The 12,276-nt window shown below is 41.2% G+C and overlaps 1 protein-coding gene across 2 annotated transcripts in view; it reads left to right on the top strand.

Moving 5' to 3' along the window:
- Window positions 1-12,276, top strand: part of ADAMTSL3 (ADAMTS like 3) — a 419,630-nt gene that overhangs the window by 321,632 nt on the left and 85,722 nt on the right. For both annotated transcript variants that reach the window (XM_049906188.1, XM_049852500.1), the window contains exon 20: window positions 4,051-4,204. In XM_049906188.1, the coding sequence (XP_049762145.1) occupies window positions 4,051-4,204 (154 nt within the window). The remainder of the gene's footprint in view (window positions 1-4,050; window positions 4,205-12,276) is intronic.

Below are 12,276 nucleotides of genomic sequence, written 5' to 3'. Positions count from 1 at the left end.
TGGAGCAACATATTTAAGATAGTCAAAGAAAATGTAAGCCAAGGCTTTTATATCCTGCCAAACTGACCCTCAGGTTTAAAGGCCACGCAAATAGTTAAGGAGATATATGAACTTGGGGTATATTGTTTCCATGAACTCTTCCTAAGGAATCTATCAGATTCCTTTAGAAGAAACTATAGGAAAAGCTTTGGCCTAAGGCTGTTGCTTTGTGAATTAAAATTAATGGCACTATTGTGTTTCCATTTATGGTGATACAAAATTTGGATGTTGTTTATGGTTACACAATATGATTCATTGGTGAAAATTAATGTAATTTTCAACATGAAAAATGTTGAATTGGCAAATACTGTGTTCTGTAGATTTTTTTTACAACCATACAAAATGTAAAAAATAAACTAAAAAAGAAAAAAAATTAATGAGACTGATTCTGTCACCTCTTCTTTTATTTTCAACTTGACAGACACATAGTTACACTAGACCTTCAACTAGACAGGGGACTTACAAATGATGCTCCCATTTATAATGGAGAGAAAAAGTTAAACATTTATTGTTAGAAAAGTCTTATGGGTGGTGATTGACACTCAATTATTATTTTTATACAATACAATATTTATTAGGTTCAGTGCCTTATATAGTACATGACAGAGTACTCAGTTAATGCTTTTCTGAAGGAAGGAAGCGAGAAAGGGAGGAAGGATCACTAAATACCGGGAAGAAAACATTGCTGTTATTGTTGTTCGTTGCCATCAAGTTGATTCCAACTCATGGCGACCCTATGTATGCAGAATAGAACTGCTCCATAAGGTCTCCAAGACTGATTGACACTCAAGTATTTAACCCCTCTGTCACATGCACAAAAATGTCTCACATTGGTAGATTAATAAAAAGTGGGCATTTATTTTTATTATATGGGAAACTCCCAGATGATGATTGGACTGGTTAAAAAAAATAAATCTAAACCTGTAAATGGCAATTTTAAAATATTTGTTTAGAAGCCTGTGAGAAAAACACTTTTTTTTCTCTACTGAAAAATAATAATAATAATTAGGGCTTTCTGTTAAAGATGACAATATAAAGATGACAATAAAGAAATTTTAAAAAATTCCATTCCCCTCCTCTGAATCCCAATAAGAACCCACAAAGAGAATGAAAGAGAGAGAACACTCTGTCTTCAGTGAACAATGAAATGGCCACAATCCCAAGCTATAAATTATGAAACACACCTGCCAAAGACTGTAAAGTCTGGACTGAAATGAGAGAGAAAGCTGAGAGCTGACAAATATTTCCTCAGGCGCCGAGCAGGGTTTAGATTTCCTTACGAGTAAGTGTGACACTCCTGAAAGGCTTATTCAACAGCGCTTTGATTACAGGCACTAGAACTAGGACCTGAGCAGCCCCTGACAGACTGAGAATGTCCCCGCAGAACCAAGGGGAGACAGGGCTGAAGGTGAAACCACATTTTATGCCTGGTGGCCAAGGAAGGCTGCCAGAGAAGAAGTGGTGTGAGGGAAGGGGAGGCAGCGATCGCTGGGTTATTACACAGCGAGTCAGTTATTTACGAGACTCTTCTCTGAGTCACACCAACCACTCAAATGCCAAAAACTGAAGAGAGATGTGGGCAGAAGGAGACGGAGTGTTGAAGACAACAAACCCAAAAATTGTAAACTGCCCTAGCTCATCTCCCTTCCCCAGCCCATGTTATTCACAAACAACCAGCAGCATTCAAAGCACCAGCATAAAATCTATGCATCAAAACTGGAAAAAAAAAGAAAAATGAAAGGTGGGGAAGAGGCTGGGTTGTGGGGAAGGAGCATAAAGCAAGAGTCATGTGAACAACATAATAAAGCACAAGGAATTACCCCAAGAAACGTTCCAACAAATACACTCCATATTCTCAACAAAATTATAGTCATGACCTCTGGGGAAAAAAGTGGCTCATAAATAAAGTTCGAGTTCAAAGAAGAGATTATAAGACAGCAGAAGGAGATGAAAAGACAGCTGAAACAGCAAGGGGAGGGGAAAAAAAAAAAAAAACTAAGAAAAATTAAAAATAGCAGACATAAAAGTTACCTAACCAGCAACAAAAATAATGAAAGAAAATGACTGAGAACACAGACACATGGTAGACAGGCTGTAATGTCATATAAATTATAGGGAAAAGAGCAAACATGTAAAATTGGTTTTTAGAGGCCATGGAAGGCAGACAAAGGAGATCAAACTTAAGTGGAATTGATATTCGTGAGAACTAAACAAACGGAACAGAAAAAAAAAAAAAACTCAAAATAAGGGAACAAACTCCTTAAATAAAAGCTTAATTAGCAAGTCATGATGGCACACCATATACCCACTAAGACACAGCCTGCATAAGGTGCTAAGCTTCATGGATAAAAAAAGAATCCATCGGACTCTGAGCAGAAAAGGCAATCAAATAACACAAAAATTCCACTTGGCCTCGGTTATCTCCACAATAGCACTCAATACAAGAAGACAGTGAAACAGGATTTACACAAATCTAAGTGAAAGAAAGCATGACCCAAGAATTTTCTTTTCAGCCATGTTGTTCTTCATTTAGAAAGGAAACAGAGAAGCATTCAGAGAAAAAACCAAAAACCAAACCAGTTGCCATTGAGTCAGTTCTGACTCAGGACGGCCCACGTATTACAAGTAGAAGTGCTCCATGGGGTTTTCTTGGCTGTAATCTTTATGGAAGCAGATTGCCAGGCCTTTCTTTCATGAAGCTGCTGGGTGGATTCGAACCCCCAAGGTTTCTTGAAAAACTAGCAGGACCACGATCAGACGCCACGATAACCCCAAATTAAAAATCCATGAATGGATAGATCCTGGTAAAAAAAAAAAAAAAGGATGATGAGTAATGAATTCATTTTAATTCTAGAATTACAACTAATCAACGGTAGCAATTTCATTCAAAATAGAAAGTAAGTACCAAAAATCTTGACATTATCTAAATAATACAACAAAAACGAATTGGAATATTGGAGAAGGGAGGTGGGAGGGAATGAAAATGTGTTATTTACTCATCCTTTTTTTTTTTTCTTAGCAATAAGTCCAACTATTTAATTAAAATATCTGAATGCCGTAGTGGTTTCTTTAGTCTTCATTCTTAACTTTTAGAGGGTTCTTTTGGGAATTAACTACTTATGCTGGGGAAAAAATTCAGAAGTTCAGCAACTCCTTTAATTTTACTTCAGTTTCTTTTTTTTTTTTTTTGTATTATGTTGTTCTTAGATGCCGTCAAGTCACTTCCAACTCATAGCAATTCTGTGTACAACAGAGTGAAACACTGCTTGGTCCTGTGCCATATTCACAATTGTTGTTATGCTTGAGCTCATTGTTGCAGCCACTGTGTCAATCCATCTCATTGAGGGTCTTCCTCTTTCTCACTGACCCTCTGCTTTACCAGGCATGATGTCTTTCTCCAGGGACTGATCCCTCCTGATAACATGTCCAAAGTAGATGAGATGAAGTCTTGCCATCCTTGCTTCTAAAGAGCATTCTGGCTGTATTTCTTCCAAGGCAGATTTGTTCGTTCTTTTGGCTGTCCATGGTATATTCAGTGTTCTAGACCAATACCATAATTCAAAGCTGCACTAAATTTTTCAGTTAAAATTTGAAATACAATGGTTGTCAGATATTAATGTTTTTACATATATAGCAGTCTATATGATTTTTTTTAATTGTCCTTTTTATACTTTTCTATTTCCTTAAATTCTTGATAATGGGTATGTTTTATTTTTTAAAGAGTAAAATCATTTTACTATATAAATAAATAGCTGAAAAATAAATTATACTTCAATTACTATACCAAAAATAAAATCCTACAATAAGTAAATTACCAAAAAGAAAGAGGGACAAAGAGTAGGAGAAAAGCTCTTTAGATCATAAAAGATGTTTAAGTCTAGGAAATGGCTCACTTACTGGCATGTTCCTATATGAAATTCCCTTTCGTTTCACCAACTGAGATTTGCTGTTGTTGGCTGCGATTTATTCTGCTCATGCTCCATTTGACTCTGTTGCATAATTCTCTTCCAGTGTTCTGTCAGCTGTGGTGTTGGAATCCAGCGAAGAAAGCAGGTATGTCAAAGGCTGACAGCCAAAGGCCGGCGTGTCCATCTTGGTGAAGCGATGTGCAAGGATCTCCCAGGGCCACCGCTCGTGAAATCTTGCCAGATGCCTGCATGCAACAGTAAGTATGTGTGCCCATGCTTCACCAAGATATGCTGATTTGATCTATCTTGTCCCAATATTTTCATTTCCATATATGGACACATACAGGAAAAACTTGGGAAAACCAAACCTGTGTAAGGTAGAAACCTGTCAGAAAAAGAACACTCAAATATTTTCCACTAAAACAAGCGATAGAAAAGTGGTAAGGCTGCACCCTGTCAAAGGCAGAAAACTTGCGAGACTCAGAAAAACAAGTGATAAGACTACACCCTTTCAAAGGCAGAAAACTTGTGAGACCTGGAAAAACCAGGCAGTCCTATTGCGTTCCGGCTCTGGCAGGTTTCACTGTATGCTGTATATGCGTCCTATCTGTGGGTAAAACAAACCAAGTACAACCCAGAATTTTTTTCACGCAGCAAATGGTACAATGTTGAGAAATGTCCGCCCAGTGCATCTCTTAGGTGTCCTCACTTGGACTGATATTTCCTTATATCCTCCACTTTACCATGATTTCTTCCATTTAGAATTTTTGAGTATTACTTGTAGAAATTAAATTGAAATATTTCCTAGTTTACTTTGTTAGTAATGTATTTGAATTCTGTTTTAGTCATCTAGTGCTGCTATAACAGAAGTACCACAAGTGGATGGCTTTAACAAAGAAGAATTTATTTCTTCACAGCAAGGTATTCTAAAAGTGCGAATTCAGGGTGTCAGCTCCAAGGGAAGGCTTTTTTCTCTGCCTGCCTTCTCATCAATCTTCCCCCGGACTAGGAGCTTCTCTGCACAGGGACCCCAGGTCCAAAGGACGTGCTGTGCTCCCAGCACTGCTTTCTTGGTGGTATGAGGTCCCCCACTTTCTGCTTGCTTCCCTTTCCTTTTATCTCTTTATGATAAAAGGTGGTGCAGGCCACACCCCAGGGAAACTCCCTTTACATTGGATCAGGGATGTGACCTTAGTAAGGTTGTTACAATCCCACCCTAATCCTCTGTAACATAAAATTACAATCAAAATGGAGGACAACCACACAATACTGGGAATCATGGCCCAGCCAAATTGTCACACACATTTTTGTGGGGACATAATTCGATCCATGACAGATTCATTCTATTAAAAGTAGAAGAGATAAACATTTTAAGTTTCCAAGTATTGTTTCTTATACGTAATCTAAAACCAACGAGGATGCAAACATGAAATACCTTTGGTTTAAAAAGATGGCAGTAGGTACACCTCTTCAATTAATTAGAAACAATAAGCTTAGTATGAAGGGTAAATAGTATGCCTTTGTTATATTTAAAAGGTAGTATTATGTAGTATTCAGCTGTATTTGCAAGGTACATGAGAGATACACGTTTACATGTGTGTGAGTCCATTGCAGGGAGGAGTTTATAGTAGATCAGCTGAGGGCTGACCTACAGCAACTGAAAATAAAGCAGCAGAGTGGGTGGGGTGGGGAGGCTGGGAGGTAGGAAACAGGCACACTGGGAACCCGCAGCTCCTGGGCCCATTTTCAGCTTTGTTTTTTACATTGTCTTCATCTGTAAAGTATGTTCATTACCTCAAGGACCCTCCTGAGCTTATGGTAAGGAAAAAAAAAAAACAACCCAGAAATGAACTAATCTTATTTTAATATTGCCTTAATATTGCCTAGCATATATATATTTTTATGTGTATATAAATAATTTCTGATTTCTTCTTACCATATATACATATCCCACTGCCGTCGAGTTAATTCTCACTCATAGTGACCCCAGAGGGCTTCCAAGGCTGTAAATCTCTGCAGAAGCAGAGTGCCACATCTTTCCTCCATGGAGCTGCTGGTACTTTCAAACAGCCAGTCTTTAGGCTAGCAGTCGAGCACCTTAACCATTGCATCACCAGGGCTCCTTATATACATGTACTTACATAATATATAGATAGATATATGAAATATAAATTGATATAGATATGTTTACCAATAGCTTTTCCGGAGAAATTCACAAACAAAATCAGACAAAGAGTAAAAACGGGGGGGGGGGGGAGGGGATGGGTAGGGGAATAACATTTATTGAGTACTTACTATGTGGGGTACTATGTGGGGATTCTTGCATGCATTATCTGTTTAGTCCCTCCAACACCATTGTGAGACAGTATTATCCCCATTTAGGGATAAGGAACCCAAGACTGAGAGAGGGTCTGAGACTTGCCCAAGGCCTTATAGCTACAAATTGGACCCTTGGCCTGCTTGACCATAAACCTGTCCAATTCCTGAGCCCATGTTCCTAGCCACCTCTCTGCTGATTCATGGACAACATTACCATTTTTTTTTCCCCGGGTCTTCTTTGAAAACAAAATTTGAAAATCTCAAGATTCCAAGCATTGGTTTTTTTAAAAAAAAAAAGTGTCTTGGAATTCAGGGAATGTCTGCGGCATATGGCGCAGTGTCATGGTTTGAACTGCTTATCTATTTAATATTTATTAATTGTGGATGGTTGCATAGCAATGTGGCTAGACTGTAAACTGCCTTAGAGAAGACTGAAATTAGAGTACTACTGGCAACTTCCTTTAAAATAATAACAGAATAACATGTGGGAATACATCGTGGTTATTAGGGCATGCAGTGTGGTACAGGATGAAATTATAAATTATTATGGCATGTAGCAGAGAACAGAGTAAATTTTTAAGTTTTAGGGGGAAAAAAAAGACAGTAATATTTCTCCTTCACCCCACCCCACTCCCTGGCTTGCGAACATGTAGGTCATGGAAGCAGACAAGCAATGGGAATGCATGCTCACTGCCAAATCACCCTAAGCTGGGGCCTCCACTTCAGCTGTAGCCTAGCCTCATGCCATCAGTTTTGATCAATGGCCCTTGCTTGTTGAAACTTGGCTTCTCCCTCCACATTCTCATATGGCATCCTTTTCTCCCCACCACCCTACCACAGGGCCAAGTGATGAGCTTGGTATCCTCCCATCCTCCCTACCCCTGCTAGTTCTGTACCATAATCCCATTGTCGTCACACACTTAGTACTTATACTGCCCTCGTCACACCTTCAGTGGACAGACCTACAAGATACCCTGTACTTTTTTCCAGGACACACCACCACCAGGTCCAGTCTTCCTCTCCAACATTTGCCAACATCCAGGACAACCAATATCCATGATAATGACCTAACACTCTGATAGCTCAGTTCCCCAACCTCATCAATTCCATGGACCCCAGCCCCTTGACATGGTGACCCTTTAGATTTTCTCATGATTTAGCATGCAGAAATGGCTTCCTGCTCTTCCATCTGCTTATTTAGTTAATCCCCCGCTGTGACCTCTGGTTCTTATATTTCTATTGTCCCCAAACTTTCTGCCCTTACATTAGAAATGACTCCACTTAGCTGGCATACCCTAATCACTCACATAACCAATTATATCACCAGATATTTATGCCCTTTCTTAACCCACTGCCTTGATCACGCTGATTCCCTTCAACTTTGGTATTACTTTTTCAGGTGATTTTCTCCTCCTGGACTGAGCTAATGAAATATGCTAAAAGGTGTAATATCCCCATGCTGATTAAAAATAGTTCATATCTATGGTACCTGGATTTAGTTGGGAAATGTGTTTTGTTTTTTTTTTTTTCTTATTTCCTAAGAATTCTGTAGAAATTGACCACAACAATTTCTTAACAACTGTACTAACCCCAAGGTCACATCTCCCTTCTGATGACTTTGTCTTGTACTCCACTACTAATACCAAGACTAGGTAGTATAATGACCTAAATTTCTTCTCTCCTCCATCTCAAATCTACCCTGTTTCCCCATTCCCAGACTCAAATGTATGGTCTTCTTTATAAGCCCAACCACTCCATTATGGAAAGGATCTGAAGACAAGAAGCACCAAGCCTAGCTGTGCTGTGATCTTTATTCCCTTTCAAGGCTCCTCTTCTAGAAAACATGTCCTAATCCATGACCTTGGGCATAAGTCCATCCTCTTTAACCAAAAAACCGAATACTGCCATCAAGTCGATCTCCTAGTGACTCTTTAGGACAGAGTAGAACTGCCCTGTAGGGTTTCAAAGCCTGCCTGTAAATCTTTATGGAAGAAGCAGACTGCTACATCTTTCTCCTGTGCAGTGTCTGGTGGGTTCAAAATGCCAACCTTCCAGTTACCAGCCAAGTGCTTTAACCATTGCACCACCAGGGCTTCTTACGTCTTTAGAAGGGTAAATTTTCTTGCCCTTCATTTGACCATTTTTGTATGCATTGGTGTTGAGGGCAGGTGGGAAAGATGTATTTCACTCCCCCTAGAGCCAGCAGGAGCCTTGGTGGCACAGTAGTTTAAGAGATCAACTGTTAATCAAAAGGTTGACAGTAAGAAACCACCAGGAGCTCCATACATAGGAGAAAGATGTCTGCTTCCGTAGAGATGTATAGACTTGGAAACCCTACAGGGTAGCTATGGGTCTCAATCAGCTCAACAGCACTGGGTTAGAGGCCAGCAGTGCACCTGTACGATACAGCGCAGTTACATCCCCTGCCTGCTTCTCCTCAAACATTCCCTGCACTTTCTCACCTCAGGCTTTTACCCCTTGCTGGTATTCTTACCTCTGCCATATCTAACGACTAAAGTTCTTTCCATTCTTGAAGGACCAGCACAAACCCCACATCTCCCAATAAGCTTCCTCAGTTGCATTTAATCTCTGAAAGGTGATATGACATTGTTAAGGGTACTGCCTTTAGTGCCAGCTCACTTGAGTTCAAATCCCAGTTCTTCCAGTAACTCATCATGTGACATTGGGAAAGTCATTTAATCTCTGAGAGTGTCAGTTTTCTTATCTGTAAAATGGGAGTAGTAATTGTACCTTCTTTATAGGATTATTTTGAGAATCATGAGTTAATACCTATGAAATGCTTAGAAAGAACCTAGGTACATAGTAAGTTCTCAAAAAATGTTATTTTTAGTTTCCTCACCACCTCCAAGCCCTATTACAGTTTTACAATAGGATAATGCCTAATAGAGTAAATGTTTAACAACCAGCTCTGGATGGAGGGTGGGAAGCTCTCATTTGTTTTGTTTGCCAATTTCCATGGTGTGAATACTACCACTATAGCTAATTTCCAGTTATCAATGTGACATCATTGAATGCAGAGTTGGGGACAGTTGCTACAGTTTCACTGACTTATGAGTCATTGAGAGCTAGAGCCAGTGCACCACTGGACAGGAAAGAATCTAGGGTGTCTCTCTAGTTTCTGACTTGAGAAACTTGGTGGAAAGTGATGCCATTAACTTAAGGAATACAGGAAGAAGGGGACAGAGGTCATGTGTTTTAGATTATGATATTTTAAACTTGAGGCACTAAAAAGAGATTTCTAGTAAGCAGTGGACAATCAGGCCTGTAACTCCACAGAGAGAGGTCTAGGCTAGACAGATAAACTTGAGAGGCATTAACCGATAGTCGCTAGTTAAAACTACAAAACTATCCAAGGAAAAGCAGAGAGCAAGAAGAAAAGTGGTCAAGCACTTGCACCTGTGAGGCAGCAACACTGAAGGAATAGTCAGTGAAAGAGGAGCCTGGAAAGTAACAAAGTGGTAGGAAAGGACCAGAAGAAAAGGCTGAAAAAACTTGAGCAGAGATTTCTGCATGAACCCAGAAAACCAAACCCACTGCTGTTGAGTCGATGCCAACTCATAGAGACCCTATAGGACAGAATAGAACTGCCGGATAGAATTTCCAAGGAGTACCCGGTGGATTCGAACTGCCTACCTCTTGGTTAGCAGCTGTAGCACTTAACTACTGCGCCACCAGGGTTTCCTTCTGCATGAAGTGAGTGATTAATGGTGCCATATGCCATAGGATGGTTAAGTAAGAATACTGAAGGGAAGCCACTGGATTTCTCAATTACGGGGCTATTGGTGGTCTTGCTCAGAAAGCTTCTAATGGGGGTTCTGGGAGAAGCAACCAGGCTGCATATGGTTGTAAAGTACAATAGAAGTGTGTAAGTAGAAATCACCCTTTCAGGCTTACCATAGCCAATCACGGCTCCATCCTACCCCTCTGAACTACCTGTGTTCCTACCCTTGGGGAAACCTGAAGAGAATCCAAAAAATCTGCCCAGGTTCTTGATACAGCTTCAAACGAGCTTGTCAGATCTTCCACTCACAGTGGAAGTGCCAGCCAGGCAGCCAGATTCAGGGCTGGATTCTGAGGAGGCCAGTGTTCCAGCAGGGTAATAAGAAGGCTTAGAGGCTGTGTCTCAGCCAAAGCCCATTAGGGAGTGGCAGGAGTCAGATGCTGGCGAGACCAAGTGTAAATATCCAGCCCATATGGCTGGGGTAGGAACCTGGCGTGGCACCAAGACTCAGAGTCCATGGCAGGGATTCGACTGGAGTAAAGGCAGGACATAAGCCAGCAATGAGCCAGCAGAGGCAATTGCTTGTAGACAGCCTCAGGGCACCTAGAGTTGACCTTAATTGGGTGTGGAAGATTGGCACAAAGCCCCAGAGAGAGGACATACTGAAGAAAAATCTTTTGATTTTCTAGAAAAGCTCTGCATGTGGCATTTCTGACATCAGCAGAGTGGAGAAATGGGTTGGTACCCTTGCACACTCAGCAGCCCGTCCAGGAGGATGCTGCAGGTGCCTGGCCACTCTGCAGAGTGGATGATGCTCCTGCCTCGTCAGGCTTGGCAGGTGTTGCATTTTGTGGGCACCTGCAGATGCAGGAGGAGGCAGTCACCCAAAACCAGACCAGTTTCTTGCCCCACAACTATGATGACGCCATGCTCCAGGCACTGCTCCAAAGAAGCTCACAGGAGTCCCAAGAGAGGACTTGGCCCAAGATGTGGAGCCTGGCAGTGCCCATGCATTTCTACCTCTGGCTGGAAGCCCAGCAAAGTCCCCAGGCACACCTGCTCACTGAACTAGTCTGGACCCTAGTGTGAGCAATTGCCCAAGCAGGGCTAGGAAGGGGGTCAGCTGGGGTCGCAGGGCCTGTCTTCCAGTGAATGGGCATGTGACCAGAGGGAGCAGCTGGGCTCTCATGTGGCTTACCCACCATTTGGAGCAGGGCTTTCCACTGAGGCTGAACTCAGCCTACCACCTGCAACTCCACAGCCCGCCTTGGAAGAGTCATGGCAGGGATATGACTGGAGTGAAGTCAGGACACAAGCAAGTAAGGAGCCAGCCTGGCAATTGCTTGTAAACAATCATGGTCTCATCTATTCTAAGTCTCATGCTCACCTGAGGGACGTCAGGTTACCAGTAGACCTGAAGGTAACTAGACCCCTTCTCCATGGTTGGTTCCAGGGCGTCAGGTTGCTTTGTGGGCCTGGTGCCAGCTTCCATGCATTCCGGCCTGAACCATTCAGCTAGACAGCTGTACTTCATTGCCCACATGAGCTTCTGCACCAGCCCAATGAGGCAGGAAGTTTCAAACTACAGGGTGTTCAGCTGGATCCTCTTAAGTTGTAGTAGTAATAATAATAATCATAATATGTATGTGGGGTTGGCATTCAATGTCACAAAACAATATATGTATTAATTTTTTAATGAGAAACTAATTTGCTCTGTAAACCTTCGTCTAAAGTACAATAAAAAAGACAATATGTGTACGTAGATGTGTGTGTATACAGATACATACATATACACATAGACATATCCTGCCTTGTTACAAAAACAATAGGCCACTTTTAAGTATCCATATAATACAACCAGATGAATGAACTTAAAAGCAGGTGAGAAATTAAAAAGGTAAACAAACAAAGAAGGCTAATGCGAGATCATGTTTTGAATTTTACATTCTTATTACATGTGGCTACAAAGTTGGCTCCAAACTTGCTCACGTAAGAGCCATCTTGAAACAAGCAGCCTGGTTGATTACACAATTCAGTATTCATTAGGTAAGAAATGAATGCTTATTGTGAAGACTTTGGTAGGGCTCTCACCACACGGATGCTATTTCTTATTTACTCTTCCCTCCTGACCAGCAGCATCACATCAAAATGTTCTGCAGTAAAAGAAGCTGAGGCAGGAACACCTTTTTCTGCTGCTTTGGTTTAATCCCGGGATCCACCCTAGAGCAGAGGATCTCAAACTTTGCTGCATATTTCAGTCGCCTGGGG

Source organism: Elephas maximus, chromosome 13 (assembly GCF_024166365.1).
Source record: "Elephas maximus indicus isolate mEleMax1 chromosome 13, mEleMax1 primary haplotype, whole genome shotgun sequence".
NCBI classification, from domain to species: domain Eukaryota; kingdom Metazoa; phylum Chordata; class Mammalia; order Proboscidea; family Elephantidae; genus Elephas; species Elephas maximus.
Note: the sequence above shows the minus strand (reverse complement) of the source record. Positions and strands in the feature narration are given on the sequence as shown.